Below are 23,276 nucleotides of genomic sequence, written 5' to 3' on the forward strand. Positions count from 1 at the left end.
CTTTGAGGACAGGAGGCATCACTTCAGAACACAGGTAAGTGATACAGTGGATAGAGTGTTGTTTTTGGGATGAGAAAAGTCTAAATTCAGATATGATATTTGCTATCTATGTGACTTTGCTCAAATCATTTAACTTCTGTTTCACCATCACAATTCAAGGATAACAAATATTTGTGGTACTCACCACACAGGGTTTGAAAAGTGCTATATAAACCTCAATCACTGTTTTATTTATTCATAAGGGAACTTCTCTCACCCATAAAACACAACTTCCCTGATTTTTTTCCTCAATTGTAAAATAAAGTGATTAGATTAGATGAACTCTAAGGTCTCTTTCAGTTCTAGAATTATGATCTTTGACTTGTGTTGTTCTTATTAAAGAACACTGAACTGGAACTGAACCTAGGTTTGAATCCAGTTGACACCACTTTTCCTTAGGGCACTGACATTATATCTGTGCTTTTTTTTTTTTTTTTTTGTAAAGGAAAATGAAGGATACTTTTTCTCATAGTGACAGCTATACCTGAACCATGACTCAAAGTCCTCTACTGGTCCCATCATATCCCATGATGCAGATACTTTGAATTTCCCACTTTCATTATCTTGGTTCTCCTCTACTAGTGAGTTTCTTCCCTATTTTCAACTGGACTAACTTGAACTTTTGAGAAGTGCAGCCTCCTCTCTTGTGACTATTTTCATATTTAGACTTGTTATCTTGGTTATCAATTCATGCACTGTCCCCATTTCCAGCTATCTCCCCACTTTTATCAGTTGAATTTGCTCCAAGCTACTGCATCCTACATTTCTGACCAGTTCTTAGAACCCATTTCCTTTACTATAACATGGGAATGTGAATAATCATCTTTATATTGCATGTATTAGAGGGTTATTGTGATTAAAGCAATTTATTAAATCTAGAGCAGAGCACGACATAAATGTGAACTATTATTGTTACTGGCTGCCTATTTTGGATATTAGCTCAATGCACACTCAGGCTATTCAAAGGGTACATTCCTAAGATGATTCCTTGAATTATGATCCAGAGCAGACTTTTCATTCAATAGATCAGTGAAACATTCTTTCTGTAAAGGCAAGGGGAAGATCAACTCAAAGCCACTCCAAGGAATGCTGAAAGTCCAATAAGAATGCCTTCGATTCCACATTAATTTTTCCACTCTTTCTTTCGTAATTTGCTCCTTTGAATCTTCCCACTGACTGTCTTTGGCAGCTCTTGGACAAATTCCACCTAATTAACAATAAAAATATTTCCCATAAGTAAATAAATGAAAATTTCAGTTTCCTTGTGCTCAATGAGCTCAATATTTAACTTGAGAAGGAGAGGGGCAAGTAACAGCTAGAAGCAAGGTTTTGGGGAACAATGTGACTGATAGTATTTCAACAGTATCTCTTCATTTGAATGCAGGAGATTGTTTCATTCTTTGTACTTGTCTCTCTAGCATCTAGCGCATTGCTTGATATATATTAAACTATTTATTGATTGTGTTAAACCACTCTAATCCTGGTAAGTTAGAAAGAGATCATCTGATCATACCTTATATTGATGGGAAAATGTCAAAGAGTTGAATGTTTCAAAATCAAAAGATTACAAAATTTTACCATATAGAAGATTTTTTTGACCTTTTCTATTCTTGATGAAGCCCTGTAGCTCCTTTAAATCATTGTTTCCCTTCTAGATATTCACTATCCATTTCTTTAATTATTCATTCTAGAATTTCCCCAGAAACCAGAACTGAACTTATTGATCTAGGGTTTGTAAAATCTATTTTCTATTCTATATGTTTATATGAAAAAAATGCTGGTAACAATCAATTTATAGATTGGGGGAATAAACACCTGAATTCTGGGCAAGGATGTCAAGGATGTCACATAGCCCCCTTAACCTACTAATCTTAAAATCATTGATTCTACCATTATGATATAGAAATAAATCTTAAACTGTATGAGAAAGAAATTGGGGCCTAGAAATCATGACACTTTTCTAGACCTAATTATGATTTTGCCTGACACTTACTTTATTTATTTTTCTTTTTTTGTAGCTTTTTAATTTTAAAATATATGCAAAGATAGTTTTCATCATTGACTCTTGCAAAGCCTCGTTTTCCAAATTTTTCTTCCTTCCTTTCCCTATCCCCTCCCCTAAATAGCAAGTAATCCAATATATGATAACCATGTATAATTCTTCCATACATATTTCTGTATTTATCATGCTGCACAAAAAAATCAGATCAAAAAGGGAAAAAATGAGAAAGAAAAAAAAACAAAAAAGGTGAAAATACTATATTGTGATGTACATTCAATTCCTATAGTCCTCTCTCTGGGTGCAGATGACTTTCTCTGTCACAGATCTATTGGAATTGGTCTGAATCACCTCATTGTTGAAAAAAGCCAAATCCATCAGAATTGATTTTCACATAATCTTGTTGCTGTATACAATGTTCTCTTAGTTCTATTCACTTCACTTAGCATCAGTTCATATAAGTCTCCAGGCTTTTTTGAAATCATCCTGCTGATCATTTTTTATAGAACAATAATATTCCATAACATTTATATACCATAACTCATTCAGCCATTCCCTAACTGATGGGCATCCACTCAATTTCCAGTTCCTTGCCACTGCAAAAAGAGCTTCTACAAACTTTTTTTGCACATGTGGGTCCTTTTCCCTTTTTTATGATCTCTTTGGAATACAGGACCAGTAGAAATTAAAAAATTTATTTCTGGATCAAAGGATATGCACAGTTTGATAGCCTTTTCGGTTTGCAGAGGTTCCAAACATTCTAGCTACCATGCTTGGCACCCCAACGAGCTTCTGCCCACTGGAATACTGTTTCCAGTGCCCTTTTCTCTCTACCAAACACCTTTTACTAACTAGACTTTAACCTTACCTCCAATCCCCATAATAAACCTCTTTTATCAATCTAGGTTTTCGAGTCTGTAATTTCCTTTACAGAGAACTGCTTGCGCTGCCACTAGACCTCATTTAACTCTCTACTCTTGTGCCAAATTCTGAGGGGTGCAGGGGAGCTCTATTTGACTCCCTGAACCCTGAACCTGCCACTAGACCTTATTTAACTCCCTGACTAACAGAAACCCTAATTTCATTTGGGCACCCCAAATCTAAACCTCATCAATTTTGTTACCTCATCAAGTTCACAACTCCACCAACAATGTATTAGTATCCCAGTCTTCCCACATTCCTTCTAACATTTATCATTATTTTTTTTTTTTTTTGTTATCTTAGCCAATCTCAGAGGTGTGTAGTGGTACTTCAGAGTTGCCTATGACTTACTTTATAAGAAATATAGTGTTTCAAAAGGAAGAATATACTAGATTAAATACACAAAGAGGTGGGTTCAAATGTAATCCTAGATTGTGTGTGATCATGGCAAAATCTTAGTAAAGTGGAATTGCTGGATTTGGAGTTTCAGAACCATGTTTAAAATCCTAGCTCTTGAATTGCACATATTTAACATATATTGGATCACTTGATGACTGAGAGGAGGGAGGGAGAAGGAAGGGAAAAAAATTAGAACACAAGGTTTTGTAGGAGTGAATGTTGAAAATTTTCCATGTATATTTTTTTGAAAATAAAAAACTATAATTAAAAAAATAAAAATAAAATAAAATTCTAGTTTTTTTATTCATTAGCTGTTTGACTCTTGCCAAGTTATTTAACCTTTCACAAAAAGATCCTCATTTGCAAAATTAGAGGGTTAGAGAAAATTGCTTTTAAAGTTCCTTCCAAGTCTGTCTATAAACCTCTACTTCTCTCATCTTTCAGTTTCTATTATTATTTAACCTCAGCATTGTTATGAGAATCAAATGAGAAATCATGTGCATTTTTGCAAACATTAGACTTCTACATAAATGGCAGTTAATATTTTGTCACATGTAAAATAGAGATCATTATCCTTGTTCTACCTCCTACCATCCCAGCAGATAATGAAAGTACTTTGTGAAAATAAATAAAACAACCTATCTGAGAGGCTTTTGTTGTTATGCTAAAGATGGCGGGCTAATGAATATTAAGTGATTGATTATCACCATACCACTGGGCATTGGTTTAACAAAAGATACAACACAGACTTGTGATTTCATTAGAGCCAGAAACTCCTAGTGTGGAAACCTCCTTTGTCTGGCAGGCAACTCTCTTGTAACTTATTGTCTTGGAGATTTGGGTAACAGCACTATATCACTAGGTTAAGTGACTTGCCCTTAAACCACAGTATCACAGGAGGAATTTGAGCCCAAGATTTCCTAACTTTCTGTCTCTCTGTATACTGCTAGATCACAATTTACCTTCACAATCCTTGTGGACCTTGGAAAGCGGATTTATCTTTTGAGTATTCCCATTGTACAAGGGAAGTTCGGATGCCAAGTGAAACCAGCATAAATAAAATAAAATAAAATTTAAAAATTAAAAATTAAATTAAAATAACATCTTTGACTATATATATTTCTGGGCAGCTAGATAGCACAGTGGGAGAGTCCTGGGTCTCGTGTCAGGAAGACTCATCTCCATGAGCTGAAATCTGGCTTCAGACACTTATTAGCTATGTGACTCTGGGCAAGTTATTTAACCCTGTTTATCTCAGTTTTCTTATTTGTAAAATGAGCCAGAGAAAGAAATGACAAACATTCCATTATCTTTGCCAAGAAATCCCCAACTGAGGTCATGAAGAATCTGATGTAATTGAAATAACTTAGTAACAATATATTTCTGTATTTCATCTGGCTGTGGAGCTGTCTCATGGCAGTTCTCATCTATTTTATTATGGTTTTATGTTTGTTTTGAAGTCATGTTGATATTTACATTTTAATATTTATTTCTTGTCTCCCTATATAAATTGTTAGTTTTGAAAACAAGTACTATGTGAGAAGGCTGGTACCTTGCTTGGGACCAGGTCTATTGCCTTTACTTATAAATGTTTGCTTTGCTTGTGTTTGTCAGAGATGGTGTTTTCTATTTTCCTTCCCTTCCCCTTTTCCTTTCCCTTGTTCTTCTTTTTCCCTCTCCCTTAAAAAAATTCCCTTAATTTTTCATTAGCTATGACTATGATAATCCTTATCCGTAACTAATTTAACTGTCCCAATCTCCAGAAAATGGTTCTATTAGTTCTCTAGTACACTCACCTTCCTGGGGTACTTATATGGTGCTGTTAACCTTTTGACATGTTCTTGCAGTTCCTGAGTCAACTCCCCTGGATCTTGGTTGATAAAATCTGGATTCAAAACTATGAAAGCTTTTACCACCTGCATGGAAAATCAGTCCATAAGATCATTACCTATCTTGCCAAGAAAATGAAACCCTTAATCTCTGTTCATTAAATCAGCCTTTTAAAAAATGTCCAAATGCTCACCAGCCCACACAGAAAAGTTTATCTGACCCCCTTGTTCATCCCTTCCTTTTCACATTCTATTCTATGTATTTGAAATCTCTATTGATGGAGTCAATGACTGCTTATGAGTAAGACTTGAAGGATATTATAAGACCTTCTTGTATCCATATTTCTCCACTTTGGGGGCAATTAATGCTTAAAAATCCTCTATTAAGAATCCCTCTGGGAGGGGAACACTTTGAGTCATAGTATGAGTCAAAATACCTCAGAGCTATATTATTTTCAAATAAGATAACTAGTTGAAGGACATTATGGGGAAGATAATGTTTTCTTAGGGTTATTGGGGAGCTAAAGTACAATAGAGTACTTTTTCTAGTGCTCAGTCATCTGTTGATGCATTTCCCCCCTTTTTAGACTCTGTTCACAATCATTTCCCAAAGGTCTTCCTCATATGATGAACTAATTCACACTAAAGTGTTAATAACTATATTGGCATTCACTTACAGACTCAAATACTTTACTCTCTTCTCTTTTCCATGCCTGAAAAGCCACACTGACATTCCTTTAGAATGTGATCTCTTAGAAAGAAGGGAATTTCTTTGTATTCCCAGCGCTTAGCATAGTGCCTGACACATAGGAATCTTTATTAAATGCTTGTAGATTGACTGACTTTACATAACATAATTCATCTCAATTCCTTCATGAGATTTTTCATGGCTCCCCCAGTCAATTATGAACTTTTTCTACTCAGTCTCACAGCCCTCTTAATGCGTCTTATTTATCACTAATATGTCATTCTTTTTGTGCAGCATATCCTTTGTATTTCCTTACTGAATTGTAATCTTAATATGGGCAGTTGCAGTATTAAGCTGGCCTATTGTAAAAAAGTTAGTATTAAATAAATATTTGTATATTTAGTTTTTAAAGAAAATTCATAATTACAAGCTAAAGGAATCCACAAAATAATGTTGATTATATAAAAACTTTTTATATGATCATTGTAAAAAACATGGAAAAGATTTTGGAGTGGAGGTATGGTTTTTTGAAAATTAGAGGCTAAAAAGGGAAGATTTAAAACAAAGAAATGAATCTCTAGTGATAAAATTTCACATATTGACACTCTAGAGATTTGGGATTGGGTGAAAGCTGTTTGGGGACAAGTAGATATCTTGGTACATCACTTGACCCAAATGATTCATGTGTTACATCTGTGGAGATCCCTGATGGAGATTCAAGCTGGAACTTGCTATATTACCTCTCCCCTGATGGGGTCTGGACTGCTGACTACAGCTGACTCAACAACAGCAGGATGTTCTGACAGGGCACTTTCTACTTCAAAGGGTCCAATTCGGTAACTGAAGAGAAAAATTGACTTTTTCAACTGACATCACCTCAGTGTTCTATCCACAGCCCATTATCATACCTAACATCCAGAGATCCAGGAAAAGAAAAATACCAACCAACATCCTTACCTTGCAGAATTGATCACATCATCAGCTCTTCCCTTAAACCAGAAGTAACCATCTTCATCCATATGGGCACGGTCGCCAGTAATATAAAAGTCCCCTCGTTTGCAAGAGGCTGTTTTCTCAGCATTGTCCTGATCATACACAATGAAAATTCAAGAAAGGATATTCTTGGCAAGACTTTAAAATGTTGACATACATTTTTGTTGGGTAGATTAGTACTTATTCAAATAGATTTCAGTAGGACAGTTACCCTTCTCTGCTGGTAATCTGTTTGTTTTCATAATTTACAAAGAGTAACCAAGAGCCAGAATTGAAACTGCTCCTGTGTGAATATTTAGTCCCAGAATAAGAGATTTTTATTAGGAAGTAGTTATCTCTTGAAACTAGAGCATCATAAAATAAAATTATCTTTGAGAGATCACTTAGTCTAGTTTTCTGTTTCTAGCATGTATGGTTATCTGCTGAAGGAAGGAAATCTGGTATAGTGGAAATCAGAAGTTAACTTTGGAATCAGAGAACCTAGATTCAAATTTCACTTCTATCACTGTATAATCTTGGGCAAGTCACATAATTTTTTCTGGCATTTAGCTTCCTTGCTTGTAAAATGAGGGAGTTGGACCAGGGAATCTTATGTAAATTAGTGTACTCTATAGGGAAGAGTCTAGGTCTCTTCGAACTATAAATCTAAAATCTCCCAAAGAAAGTTTGTGGTCAAACAGGACAATTAGTTTTTTTGATCAGTAACCTTTTGCTTAAGCACATAGACATAATTCTTCTAAACTTGTGTTTAACAGTTTAGCAGTTCTAAAAAAAATATAATGTCAATAACCTTATGAGAAATTACTCATAATCAATAGTAAGGGAAATATATATCAAAATAACTTTAGTTTAATTTCAAATGCAGCAAATTTGATGAAGAATCAAAAAAGACAGGAATAGTCAATGTTGGAAGAGTTGTCACAAAATCAGCACACTACTGTGAATTGGTCTAATCCTTATAGAAAGCATTTTAGAATTATGCCAAGAAATGGGTAAAATATTCATATTTTTAGGCCCCTAAATTACCCAGTTACATATAAATCCCAAGAAGTTCAAAGGAAGAAAGAAAGGTCCTATATTCACTAAAATATTCACAGAAGCACTCTTTAATAGTAGCAAAGAATTGGAAACAAAGTACATGCCTACTGATTGAGAAGTAATTAAACAAATTATGGCATATGATAGCAATGAAATATCATTGCACAGTAAGAAATGATGCATATGGAGAATACAGAGAAGTATGGGAAAATTTATGTGAAGTAATACAAAGGGAAATAATCAGGACTAGGAAAGCACAATGAAAATCAAAAAAGAAAGTGAACACTTTGTAATTATAATGATCAAACTTGACCCTGAAGAAAAGAGAAGAAAATGTTCCTCCTTCCTTTACAGAAATGGGAAAACTACTATGAGCGTGAGATATTTCATGGGTAAATGTATTAGTTTTGCTGAACTCTTCCTTTATTATGAGTGATGATTTTGCGTGAAGGAAAAAGGGAGGATTTAATTTATATGAAATTAATGCAAAACCAAAAGATGTAAATAAAACTTTTTGATTGATCCTAATGCAGCTTATTTGCAAACAAGTTTACTTACCACGTAGCCTGTGAAAAAACAGAGAGGCGGCTTTGGTTTGATCCTGATGCCAATGTTACCCTCTTTTCCTGGAGGAAGGATGTTGCCTTCATCATCTACAATCTGGGGTGAGGAATGAGGCACAAAGGCATCTAGTGGGCTTGGGAGAATTAAATGCTTCCACATTTCCAGCACAGATACACTCAACATACAATCTGCTTTTAACAACAGTAACAATAATAACAGCTTCCATCTCTATTGCGTTTGATGGTTTATAAAGTGCTTTTGCTGCAACGATGCTGGTTAAAAAGAAACAATAACAGAATCTCAGAACTGGCAGGTTCCTATGAAACCATCTTGTTTAGTCATTTCAGTCTCTTTGCAACTCTGAAGTTTTCTTGGCAAAGATATTGGAGTGGTTTCCCATCTCTTTTTTTCAGCTCATATTATAGATGGAAACCAAGGCAAAGAGAGTTAAATGACATGATCAGGATCATAAAACTAGTAAGTGTTTGAGATTAGATTTGAACTCAAAAAGATGAGTCTTCCTGACCTTAAGCTCAGCACTCTATCCACTGTGCCACCTAGCTGCCCTGAGAAGTCATCTAGAGTAACTGAAACAAAAATTCCTCACACAAAATATCTCACAAAGGGACATCCAGTTTTTTCTTGAAGAATTCTAATGACAAGTGGTCCAATATCTTTCCTAGGCAACCTCCATTTTGTATTTGGAGAGCTCTGATTCCTTAATAACAAATCTTCTTCTCATTATGTGTTTTGCACTCTGTTCCCAGTTAAACACCTCTTCCAAGTGACAGTCTTTCAAATACCTGAAGATAGTTGTGATGTCTCCTTCTATATCTTCTCTATATCAAACATATCCTTTGATCAATTCACAGGATTGTGATCACTTGACTCTGAACCATCTCAGGTATCACATATGATCTTTGGTTCATCAATATTCTCCCTACTATGACCTCCAGAACAATACTTTAGATGTGATCTGACCAGGACTGAATACACTGAAATTATCTTTTTCCTACTTTTCATCATGCTTTGCTTTATATATCCTAAGATTTCAGTAGTTTATTATCTCCAATTTACATTTAGTCTCAGAGACACCAAATGGTCTACTCATAGAATTAGTACATGTGAGAGTCAGTACTCAAACCTAGCTATTTTGCTACTCAAGTCTGGGTTGCTTTTTGTTCTGCAGTCTTAGACCTGTACTTCTAGTTCTCTCTCAAACTAACCTCTATTTAGTTGGAACAGGAGTTTCTTACCTGGACATCATAAGGTGGAAAAGCTTTCCCCATGGAACCTGACTTGATTTTCATGCCTTTTTGATTGGCACAGATCAAAGCCTGGAGAGAAATTAATGCTAGGTAAAAGCACTTGCCACATATGGTGTGTTCTATTGTAACTGGAGATCACTGGTAACACTGATATATTTGGATTTGCTTTGCCAATCTTTTGAGCAAAGTATATCTCCTCCTCTCTTTATGAAATACCTCACTTCACTTCTGATCTCCTCTCTATTCTTTTTGCAACCCACTTCACTCTTCCTTTTGTCCAATGTCTTTTTGAAGTCCCAGGTCCTTCATATCTGGAAAGTTAAGTTATTTGATAAGTTCATTCATGCGAGGGAAACATTCTAGAAATATAATGTGTTACTTTTTCAAGGGCATTTGTATTTTAATTAGGAGAGAGTAATTCTTGATCCCAAACAAATAAATGCCTAATAGTAGAATTTCAAATATACTGATATTGTTGTCAAAGAGAAACTTGATAAGGTCTGTTGACACATAATGATAGGAGTATATTTCCATAAATCATATATTCCATGGCAGGAATCTAGACTTAGAAAATAGTTCCAGTTATTCTAATCCACACAGAAATCATTACTTGTCTAATGGTTTAGGAAATAAAAATCTAGGCACAAGCACAATCCTGGATTTTTTACTGTTCTCCCCCCTCCCCCCCAATACAGATATTAACTAGAGATCAAAATTTGGTTGTGACATATACATTGCATAAGAATAAAATGAATTTTTGTATTTAGTCAGTATTATATCATCCCAACAAGGTTCTGTTGTCAGGGGAAAAGGAAATACATATATAAAACATAAATTGGGCTCATGTGTATTTTGTATCTTACACAATGCCTAGAATAGTTTTGGACACAGATTTGACAATAATAAATACTTCTTGATGTATTAGCATAAAATATTTCAAGAATAAGCTGAAGCTAAATTACCAAGTAGTGAGTTAAGTCACTACTTGATCAAGTAGCATTGATTAAAGCAAGAAGTATTTGTAAAGTGCCTACAATTTGTTAATCACTGAGAGTTCAGGGAAGGCAGAGATGAGTGTCAGCTGGAATAATTGGAGAAGACTTGATGGAAGAAATTGCATTTGAGCTAGAGCCTCAGTGGATGGGTAGGGTTTGGATTGGTAGAGAGGTGAAGATAAGGAATTCTAAGTGAAAACAGCATGAGATAACATGGAGACTTAGGAAATAATTCATGATATTTCATGGTAGTTCAAGTGACAATGGGGAAATTGGTATTGTGTTGTGAAGTAATATGAGATTAGGTAATACTGGTAAAATATGACCAAATTATGGAAATTCTTGAAAGCAAGATAAAAGAGTTTAGATTTAATTTGGGGGAATAGAAATATTTTTGCTTTTTGAGCAGGAGAATGACGTAATGAAAGCAGTAATTGGGAGGATTAGTTTGATAGTAGTGCAAAGGATAGATAGAACAGTGAAGGACCAGAAAAACAAAATATTCATACAAAGAAGAATGGGATAATAATCCAGGCATGAGGTGATGAAGACCTTGACTAGGAGGATGATAATGGATAGGAAAATGAAAAAGTGAATGAGAGACATTTCAAAGAAATAAAATTTGACGTTATACTCTATACAAGAGATAGAGGGCAATAGAACTAAATGCATCACCTAGAAGAATAGGTAATTTGACATAGAAATAGGATGGCTGGAAAAGAGTGATTAGGAAAGCTATTATTAAGATAAAATGATAGAATTTTAGTGGTAAAACTTAAGGGTATATGTAAGATGTGGAAAAAAGTATTAGGGGTTCAAGAAATCATGGTATAAGACCAGAACTGATCAGATCCATCAGTGCTCAGGATAAAAAGGACTAGGGAGAATTCTAGGATCCTCAAATGTTCATTCTGAATTTGAGGGAGCCAGTGGAACAATTCTCATTGGAGGTTCAAGGATTCAGCAGCAACTTACAGTTTCAGATTGGCCATAGCCTTCATGCAACTCCAGACCTGTCTGACTCTTCCATTTTTTTCTCACATCAGGATTGAGGGTCTCTCCTCCTGTTACACAGTGCCTGAGGCTTTTAAATTTGTACCTTTGTTGAAGAGGAAGAGAAGGTTACTTTAGTTAGAAACTTCACATGGATTGACTCCTATCCATGATGATGGACACTAGGAACCTGCACACACTTCAAAAGATGCAATTTTCTGGGTCCTCATCTGCTGACCTTTAAGGATTCTAGATTCTCTATCTTTATAACTTATGATCTTGCTGCCTAAGGAGGAGGAGGAATAAGTCAAGACAAATATTGTTTATGGAAAGAAACAGTTTTATGAATAATAAAAATCTAGCAGATGATATATTTTTAAAAAGATCTACTTTTAAAATGTGAGGTCTATTGGATTGAGTGATAGCCCTGGAATTGGGAGGACCTGAGTTCAAATTCAGTCCCAGAACCTTACTGACTATATGATCCTGGGTAACTGTTTTTGCCTCAATTCCTTATGTGTAAAGTGAGCTAGAGAAGGAAAAGTAAAACTACTCTAGTATCTTTGCCGAGAAAATCCCAAATGGGGTCACATAGAGTTGGACATGACTGGAACAACACCATACCACCACAGGAATCCTAAAATCATAAAACTAGAGAGGAATTCCAAGGTCATCTAGTTCAAAGTGAATCTGGCCAGGAATGTCTTCCCTTGCTTACTAATTTGAGACTTGGACAAATCATATGCTGGACCTGCATTTCCTTACATATAAAATGAGAAGGTTGGACTGAACATTCTCGAAGTCCTTTCCAGCTCTTGATCTATGATCTTTTCTATGAGCTCCAATGAGTGTTTATCCAACTTTTCCTTGGATATATTTGGAGCAGGTATCATCCCTCAAGAGAAGACCCTTTCACTCTAATGCACTGCAAGTGTTAAGTCAAAATAAATATATGAATATCTAATTTACACATAAAATAAATGAAGGAGAGATGATTTGCTTTATAGATTTTACCATAGGGATCTTTTAAATAGCATGCTCCCTCAGTGAGTGTAAAGATTAAAATTCAATTTACTCATAATATTTTGCATGGATCCAAAGTAAAATGTACTTGTATATAATTTTGTTTGGTTGTGGTTTGGGTCAGCACAACTATTTCAAATACTCTTTTCCTAGGCATTGCATGAGAAAATTATTACTAAATTCTTAAAGGATTATCAAGGATTCAACAATGAAGTTGCCCTTCGGAGCAGACAACTCTTATGGGAGGCAATCCACAAAGAACCAATTCAGAATCTACCATTTATTTGTGGAGCATTCATAGAAGTTATATTTATTATAAATGGTATATAAGCAAAGGGAAAAGGCATCCCATGAGAGATTGAGAAGATTAGGAATTTGATAAGAGACAAAAAGGCTCCATTCCTTGCAGGCTAACTCCAGAAATCAAAGAGGAAGGACCCTCTACGTGGCCACCAGGGGAAGCAATGATTTGTTTGAGGTGGCTTATCCTTCATACATTGGCTTTTGTGCCAATGTGCACACATCATTAACTTTGTGCTTTGACTAGTTGTGGCTGAGAAGCAGAACTCTCTAGGAAAAACCACATTACTCATATGAATATTAACTGAACCCACAACTTTGGTATCATCAGCACTATCAGAACCAATGGAACTATACTTAAAAGCCTAAATCTACAGGAGCCCTTTTATATCTCTCTGAACCATTAAAAGATAGACACAATGCAGGTCAGTGCTCTGAGGAAACTGGCGTCCATATCTTTTATCCTGCGTGATGCTTGGTTCATCCTCTATGTATGTGTGTATTTGTGGTGTTTACAAGTGAACATAGAATGAAAATTAGTTACCTGGTCAAGTCATGCTGTACAAGTATCTGGAACATGGTTGGAACACAACAGAAGATAGTGATTGGCATTTGGCAGAGAGTCTGAATAAAAAGGAAATGTGGAAAGGTTACCAAATCTTGGATACAAAGAAGGAGTTGGCTAGATTATCAGGTTGTCAGAGATAAGGATAATTGGGATAGATCCTTTCTCTATATCCAGTATATGTGGGTACCAACTCTTCTGTCCAAACCTTCTCTGAGTTGCTGAGCAAGGAACAATGTGGTTGGCTTTTTGAAGAGAGGTGTTAAGTAGGAAGGTACAGAGACAGAAAAGAGAAGGTATAGCAGTCAAAGGACCTGAAAATCCACAATTTGGTTACATTGAGAGTTGTCAATTGGACTTCTGATTGTTGTAGATAAACCTTGAACCTTATCTTTCTTTACTTGAAACTCCTTTGGTGAGAAAGGGTAATGAAAGAACCCTGTTTTGGAAATATAATACCCAGTTTTAAATTCCATTTGTCTTTAGCTTTTTGTATTGTATTTTGTATTGTAATTTATCCTCTAGGCCTTGGTTTTCTTATATTCAAAACAATTAGGTTGGGCTAGATCTCTAAACTTTCCAGTAGGATTAAAATCTCTAAGATACTTTCCAGTAAGTTTCAGACTCCAGATGCTATTTTTCTATGTATTTTTCTATATGACTCTCAGATCTTAAATTGCTTTTCACATAGTAAGTGCTTAATGAATGGTTGTTAAAGAAAAATTACTTGAATTATTCATTTTGGATTGTGGAATGACAAGGAATGACACAAAGGAAAACAAATATATATATATATATATATATATTCTTATACTTTGATTCCATTCTTCTTGTGGATAGTCTGCTTTCTGCCCATCTAGTAATTCAATTCAACAAACTTTATTAAGAACCTATTGTGGTAAACACTGTTGTTGGTCCTACAATACAGTGCAATGAATAAAAATAGAATCAGTCTCTAACTTCTAGGATCTTTTACTAGAGAAAAAAACAAAATACAACCACCTTAAAGGCAATGACTACTGCTTTCCCTTTTTATACATCCCTAGTGCCCAGCAAAGCACCTGACACGTAATAGGCACTTAACAAAATTTTGAATAACTGAATTGAATTATCAACATTAATTTTTAAATCTCTGAATGCTTAGCCTTAATAGTATTCAGGACTTTGAATATATAAATTGAATCTATAAGATTGAATTAAATAAGGTTTCTAGAAGTTATAGTCCCATTCACCTTAGATCTTTCCGTTAACACATAGTCATTTCTTTTCAAGACTTGACTCCCCTGCTTTAGGAAGCCTTCCTGAAGAGATAATTTCCCACTAAGGGAAAAAACCCACTAGTCTCAGGAGAGTGAAAATTAGAATTTTAGCCTTCTCTTTGTCACTTGGTGGTTTATCTAAATCAGTTTGTTCATCTGTACAATCTGAGGTAATTAAGTAGCATAGTGCATAGCTCTCCAGCGAAGGAGTCAGAAAGACCTGAATTAAAATCTAACCTCTAAAATCTAACACAGACAGTAGCTGTGTGATCTAACTGGGTAAGTCACTTAACTTCTGTTTGCCTCAGTTTCCCATAATGCAAAATGGGGATATAATAATGCCTACTTCACAGAATTGTGTGAAGCTCAAATAAGTAATATTTATAAAAATTGCTTAGCACAATGCCTGGTTCATAGTAGGTAGTATATAGATTCTTATTTCCTTTATTCTACCCCTGAAAAAATGAAAATATTTCTCTTCTCTATTTCACAAGTTAGTGTGAACATCAAATGAGATAATACATACCAAATGCTTTGTAATAGTGAAATCTGGGAGTCACTGGATGGCACAATGGATAGAGCACCAACGTTATAATCTGGACAAGTCATTTAACCCCAACTGCTTCATTAAAACCAACCAAACAAATAAATAATTCTAGGCAATATAAAATACCTGAGATTATGCCTACCAAAAACAAACCCAGGAACTCTGTAATAATGAAATCTTATAATTACTCGAACAATTATGATTATTCCTTCATTGAATTTCTACTCTGTTGCCTCATTATAGGGCTGGGGTGACCCCTCATTGTCAAAAACAGGGAACAAACTCCAAAAGGTCCAGTTGTAAAACTTCAAATGTAGATCAAAGATGAATAAATGAATGAATAAATGAATGAAGCATTAGTGAAGTGCTTACTATAGGCTAAGTACAGGAGATACAGATAGAAATGTAAGAGAATCCTATACTCAAAGAGTTCACTTTCTGATGGGGGAAGATGATGCATACAGTTGGATTCAGATGCCAACCTGATGTCAAGTTTCATGGTGGAGAGATGTGCTTGCTGTTTGAGCACCAGCCTTTCTTAGTTAGGCTCACCACAAGATGATTAAATTGTTTTTCATCAGCATCTCACTTAACCATTTCTCAAGACATAGCGGGAAGTGGATTTGCATTAGTAAGGGCTATTCTCATAATGATTAAATCAAGAATCCTTGAAGCACTAAAGGATGACCATTTACAAAGGAACTAAAATATGTGCTCACAAGGGATCCACATATATTACTTTACAATACTGAGCCTCATAATAACTTTGTGAGGCAGCTACTATGAATATATTATCACCATCTGATAGATGAGTAAGTATCTGAGATAGATTTCAAACTCAGGTTTACTCCCCATAAATATTCAGTATTCTATCTACTCTGTGGAGATCTAGGACTTAAGTTTACATTTACTTTCTCCCACTTCTCCTGCAACTCAGTAAGTCTGGGTACTTTCAATACTTTTCCCATCCAGTTTCAATATATCCAACAAATAAAATAATTTCTGTCCTTACATTTAGGATAACATTGGTGTCAACCTTTGGCAGTTGGTGAATGAAAAGGCAGGCTCCTCTTATCCAAGTAGAGTAGAAAGTCCAGGCAGCTTTGACCCAGCCTGTGTCAGATGTGTTCCAGAAGATGTCGGAATCTGATAAGTCTGTCCACTTCCTAACAACATGAAAAAGAGTGTTTGATTTGCAGCAATATAGCTATAGACACCATCATTCACTGGTTGAGTGATCTCGAGTAAAAAACTTAACTTTAGTTTGTCTCAGTTTCCTTAATTGCAAAATGGAGATAATAATACATTTACTTCCCAGGACTGCTGTGAACACAAAATAAAGTAATACTATGGAAAGTATTATGAAATAATACTTATATGGTCTTTTTACTAAAGCTTTCCATTTACAAAACATATGCATGAGTAATTTTTCAACACTGACCTTTGCAAAACCTTCTGTTCCAAATTATCCCCTCTTTCCCCTCACTCCCTCTCCTAGATGGCAGGTAGTCCAATACATGTAAATGTGTTAAAATATATGTTAAATCCAATATATGTATACATATTTATGACAGTTATCTTGCTACATAAGAAAATCAGATCAAGAAGGAAAAAAAAAACCTGAGAAAGAAAACAAAATGCAAGCAAACAACAACAGAAAGATTGAGAATGCTATGTTGTGGTCCACACTCAGTTCCCACAGTCCTCTCTCTGTAAGTATTACTTACATGTTTAACAAAGTACCTGATTACATAATAGGCATTTAACAGATGATTATTTCTTTCCTTCCATTTCTCAAAAGGAGATTCAGAGGCTAGAGAAAATCTGGGAGCATAATGAGTATTCAAAAAATGCTTGTGAAGTAACCCCACAAGTAAATGGACCCTTGCGTTCCAGAAATGTCACATCATCAGATATTTGAATCATAACTCATCCAATCATATCTATGCCATACTTAATACCATCTTGAGGGAAAAAAGAATTACAACATTATTTAAAAGTTGATGGGTTCTGAAGTAAGAGCAGGTTTGAGCTAGAAAGGGGCTTCAAATATTATTTAATTTATCCTTCTCCCCACTTCCCAAAAGGGAGAAAATTGAGCTCCATACAAAGGAATTAATTTGGCCAAAGCTATGGAATGATTAGAGGAGTGATTATGTATTTGATGGAAATGCAGAATAAAAATTGGCCAGCTTCATCCTGCCTCTCAGTTTTGCTAAGCAAACCTTCTGAGGCAACATATATGAAATCAAATAGCTTTTAGGGGGTCATGACTGGGATGTAGGACTGGGCTCAAGTTTTAAGGAACTCATTAGGATTTCTGGATTTGGGAGGAACAAGTTAGTATTGTAACAGTCCACTGAGGATTTTCAAATTCCCCACCTCAATCCTTCCTCAGCAGACTGATTGGATAGCTATACTTATCTAATGTGACTTTTAGTGGACACACCATTTGATTGCTTATATATTACATTATTAATGTAAGCTTCACTAAATTGTTACTTAAATGGCCTAAGGCATTGGGTTGAATTCAAATCCTGACTCAGATACTTAATACCTATGTGAAAGTTTGGTGAGTCACTTAAACCCTCTGAAATTCCTCTGAAAGGTCAGAATCTCCTCATTCATAAAATGAGGCAGTTGGGCTTGATGGTCCCTTAGGTTATTTCCTAGAAGTCTTAAGATACTGTGATTCTATGGTAATATTGTAATGAAAGTTGGCTTTTATAGCTTTGATATCTTTTCAGACACATTGATATTGCTTTCTCTTTCTCCCAACAAGAATAGACTCAGACTAGAGACTATTGATCATAGGAATATCCCTGATGGTACTGATAAAGATATTCCCATGCTGAGATGAAAGCATACTGTAATATATTTCCTGAAATAGCAGTGCATTCTAACATTCTCAAAAAGCCAACTATTTGGAAATTATTTAGCAAATACACTGATTATGATAATGACCAAGAATTAGATAGAAAGTTTGCAGAGTATCTGTTGGAACAGCAGCTAGAACAACATCTTCAGCAGTATGGTGCAATGATAACATCTTCCCTAGCAATACTAGATGGAGTAGAAATTAAAGATGGGGACTGCATACTATCAACTGAGTGGAAAGAGTGTTGTACTTAAGAATTAAGAAGACTGGAGTTCAAATGCCAATTTAAATACTTATTAGCTATGTGATCTTCCATATGTAACCTCACTTCTACAATGAGTATCTATATACCTCACCATGTTGTTGTGAACAACGGAGATAACATATGAAAAGTGCTTTGTAAACTTTCAAGTGCTATATAAATTCTTCAATTCTTTTCCTTCTCCTCTTCCTTCTTCTTCAATATAGAAAACTGGTCTTTTTCTGGGGAGCATCTCTAGTTTTCAAATTTGAAATTTTTGAATCTTGGTTGTTAGTTACATGCCACAGATGTGATTCAAGGGTGACATGGGGCTGAAACAGAAAGACAGATAATGTCTCTAATAATCTGGACTGGTAATTAGAGTGGAATAGTGAATCTTCCTATGATATTGTTTAGATATTAATGATGCAATGGTCCAAAGCAATAGTATTTGAATATATGTGAATACTGAATAGTCAGTTTGGTATTGGGGAAAATGTCAAGGTTAACTGTGTGAAGGGAGAAGGATAAATACATCTGACTTTGTATTAAAGATGAAGAAGCTGCTGCAGAGAGCCATGATCAGAAAGTCAGGGCCTATGAACCATATGAGACTGACTCAAGCACTCAGGGAGACTGTTCAGAATGTCTTATCATTAATTCATCTATGGTCTACTACTACTAAGAAATGATACAACTGGTCCAATATATAGAAGAATGTGTGAACAAGAAGGGCATACGAGGTAACAAAAAGAAGTTCAAAGAGTTCAAAAGACATCTCAAATACAGGCCAGGGACTAGAAAAGATAAACTAGACCGCTTTGGAAAATTTAAGGATTGGCAAGATGAGCATTATTTGCAAGATGACTCTTCTCTAAGAAAATATGGATTTTGGGACCAGAGGTTTCACTTTGAGAACAATAAAAAGAGAAGATGACATAAGTCCAAAATGCTTTCAAAAGGAGTGGACCATGTTCCAACAATTCCAGCATTACTAACCATATTACTGCATCTGTCTTTCTTTGGGCTGATCCTTACATAGATCATCAAACTCAGTTGTTCTGTGGATTAATTTTGTTGAGTAGTTATATTTTCCTTTTACGTTTCAGTCTTTGTTATAAGGCATGGCAGAATGGGCATAAAGAGATTTGTGTGATATATTTGGAAATGGAAGTGATAGAAAATAGATAATAACAGCAAAAAATCAAATAAAAAAGAGAATATTGCTGAAAAGGTCTTTTTCCTACAAACATGAATGAGCAGGTTAAATGCATGCTAAGTTTACTCATCAGAAGCTTAATGTCACCGAGCCAGACTTAACAAATGGAAAATTTGGATAGGGAGCCAGCCTCCAAAGGACCTAATACCTCTTCCATTAACCATTCCCAAATCCTTGTTAACAAACAAGGCTCTTATGTAGTAGTGACAGTTAAGATTAAACATAATGTTCTATTGTATTGGACAGTAGATCCTAAGTGACAATTATAGTCATTTTAGGAAAAATATTTGTTTTGTTTGCCTTTACAGCCTATGCAGGGACTGCATAAAATGCAGAGTATCAATATTTGGTTTATATGAGCATGAACTTGAAGTACTTTTGGAAATATGTGGATGTTAGCAAGAGGGTAGATAACAAGATTCTATACCTTAATTCTTGACCAACACTCTTGGAATGTGATTGATTGAACAACTCTAGTCTTTTTAAACTACTGTCAGAATATTGTAGGTTTTCTGCTTATCAGTTCACATGAAGGTAGAGACTTACAATAAAATGATGATAGAGAACATCAAAGAATCACTGAATCCTCCATCAAGGAAAGTTCAATTTGGATAATTTTCTTGTATTAGAGAAATGAAAGGATTCTCTGAGAACTGATGCATTTTCACTTTAAGATGCAGGGGTTGGATCAGTTTACTTGCAGGATCCTTTTCATCTCTAAATTTATCATCATGAGCTTGTCAAGGAGTTTTGAAGTCTTTCTCATAATGGGAGTATAAGAAAAGGCTAGAAAAAGGTCTGGATGTGTATGGACAAGAGGGAAATTAAATCAGTAGAGAGAAAAAGAGAGAAAAGAAGAGGAAGGAAAAATTCTGATCAAGAGACATAAAATAGAGAATATAGTAGGTCATGAGTGCAACATGCTCTGGAACCTTCTAAGAACCAGTATTGGGGCACTTTTCATTTTAGGACTTCCAAAATTGGTATTGTCAGATCACTATGGCAAAGGAAGATGTTAAGGGAAAGATGATCTGCATCTTTCCAATAGGATTCTAATAATTTGAGTTCATGCTCCATGAGTTCATGCTTCCAACCACTTTTCAGTGGCTTATAGAAAAATGTAATTGAGAGTATGAATTATCTGAAAGTATCATTGTATTTAGATGAAACCATTATAATTGGAAAGAAGTAGGAGGAAAGTGAGAAAAGATTAGATCAGATGGAAGGCACTGAAATTATCAATTGACAGGTGCCACTTATCACATAATGTTTCAACAGACAGTCATTATTTATCTCTATCTTTAAAAAGATAGAAGTCCATTTTAGCTGACCATAAAGAATATTTTTAAAATAAATTATAGACTTCTGAAATTTTATAGTTGCTATCAGAATTAGGTAACGAACTATGATGATATTGCCAAATCTCTCAACGATTTCTTGTGATTCTGTGTTTGAGAAAAATAAAAATCAGGATGGTAAAAAAGCTGATCTGAATTGAACCCTCTGTTGATCTCTGTGACAAGAAATGTGAGCAAGTATATTGGGACAGAGCTGTTCTCGACCATCATTTCTTGTAAGGCTCTCTATTCTTGTGAGTACCAAATGAGAGGTATGGATTGTTAGGGTGTCCAAGGATTGGCCCTCAGCCTACATTATTCTGATATTACCTTGAACATATTAGAGTTGAATTTATGATTATCAAAATCTATCCTTTGACTGGCATACTTATGTTATCTTAGAGGGTTTTATATCTGTAGAGTGATGGCCACTAGATGTCTAATGCGTTTGCCTTTAGAAAATGCACTGATAGTGACACTGATTATTTTGTAAACAAAAATTGACTTCTTGACTTTGAAGTGGGGGTATTATTGATGTATTCCCTCAGGAATATGGATTCTGTTATAGAAATAAATTCCAAGTATGTACAGACATCAACCCACTGGTATTTATTTATCTAGAGACAAATAGTAGCACTAGTAAATTATAAGAAGTACAGCAATTTTTTGGCCATTGAAGACTTAAATAAATAGATGCAAATGCTGTATCCCATGGTCCCCATGTATTTGAAAGCTAAGAGCTACCTACAGTCTTTCTGTCAGTCAATTAACTGTGTTCTTACTGTTTGCTAATTTGGGACATATAGAGATCTGAGTCATCATCACTTGAAAGTACAAGCTGAAAGTTTTTTTAACTAGAAATTGTGTCAGCAGTAGATGTAAATTTGATTAGATTGTATCAAGAATGTCTTTTGTTCGTCTTTGTAACAACTAGAAGCAAGAACATTTGAAGGACAAAGAGCTATAAGAAATGATACAGTCTAAGAAATGATAATGTTACCCCTTGAGGATTTAAGCTTTCTTCCCTACAAGGTATCTCATCATTAAGAGAATGGGTAGAAGATGGTATATTTCAATAGATCACAGCTGATTCCACATGGGGTGTGGGATACTATTCAAATCCTTACTCTATCGCCATAAAAGCTCTACATGATGATTTTTAAGCTTGGGTAAAGAGACACTTTTGGGGTTAACACAAAATAGATTCTAATGGCTAAAGAAAGCATATACATTTGTAGGAAAAGAGACCAATGCTCAATGTGTACAAAGAAAAAGACCTACTGACTCATACTGTGACTGTCATCAAGTCTTTGAAGCTTGTATCTATAGACTTTATTTCTGAAAAGAGATTGGAAGAATATGAATAAAATCCTACTGGCTACAAACCATTTGACCTCTTGCCCACAGGGCTTGAGTGGTTAAAAAGCCAATCTCTTGCTCAGCTCAAAATATTTCTACATGAAAGTTTTCCTCATACTGTTAAAGTTTTCTCTCCTAAAAATACCTTACTTTCATTTTATATATATGCTACTGTTTCCTCAATTCAAATGTAAGTTCCTTTAGGATAGGTATTGTTTCTATCTTATCTTTATTTCCTCACCACTTAGCTGATATATAGTAGATATATCATTTAATAGATATTTGTTGGTTGATTGAACCTAGTTATCTCTAATATCCCATCCTAACCTTCTATTCTGTGAATCTACTGTTTCAACAATCTTATGACCTGTAGGCAAGATGAGAATAAAGTAGCCTTCAGAATGCACTGATTAAATATTGTCTTTGACAATGGGCCAGGTTGGAGCAGACTACCATCAACACAAAAGCACCACTGTCACAACGATGTCAAAATCTACCTAGCAATAGTTCAAATTAGTCACTCAAAGTGAGTCTGCCTCCCAGCTCTATTGTCTTCCTCAGATCTGGAGACTTAATTTAAAAAATATTGTCACTGATTTATCACAGGAATAGATCTCAGAAAACATCTTCAACTCCCTTATTTTTAAAGATAAGGAAATTGATATCCAGTAGAGATTAAGTGAATTGCCTAAGGTTATATAGGTAGGAAGTATCAGAAATGGGAATAAAAATCCAGGTCTCTTTCACTTCGGAGTCTATGGGTTTTATTTTATTTTATTTTATTTTTTTAATCCCCTCAATCTACCACAAAATCATTGACCC

General features: G+C 35.0%; 1 protein-coding gene across 1 annotated transcript in view; it reads right to left on the reverse strand.

Moving 5' to 3' along the window:
• Positions 1 to 1,021: 1,021 nt before the first annotated feature.
• Positions 1,022 to 23,276, reverse strand: part of ACSM5 (acyl-CoA synthetase medium chain family member 5) — a 29,298-nt gene continuing 7,043 nt past the window's right edge. The window contains 9 exon segments of the mRNA XM_052001536.1: positions 1,022 to 1,230; positions 5,155 to 5,274; positions 6,616 to 6,715; positions 6,833 to 6,960; positions 8,465 to 8,566; positions 9,727 to 9,807; positions 11,709 to 11,832; positions 13,594 to 13,673; positions 16,433 to 16,586. Coding sequence (XP_051857496.1) covers positions 1,108 to 1,230; positions 5,155 to 5,274; positions 6,616 to 6,715; positions 6,833 to 6,960; positions 8,465 to 8,566; positions 9,727 to 9,807; positions 11,709 to 11,832; positions 13,594 to 13,673; positions 16,433 to 16,586 — 1,012 coding nt within the window. The 3' untranslated portion in view covers positions 1,022 to 1,107.

The sequence above is a fragment of the Antechinus flavipes genome, chromosome 1, assembly GCF_016432865.1.
Source record: "Antechinus flavipes isolate AdamAnt ecotype Samford, QLD, Australia chromosome 1, AdamAnt_v2, whole genome shotgun sequence".
NCBI classification, from domain to species: Eukaryota; Metazoa; Chordata; class Mammalia; order Dasyuromorphia; family Dasyuridae; genus Antechinus; species Antechinus flavipes.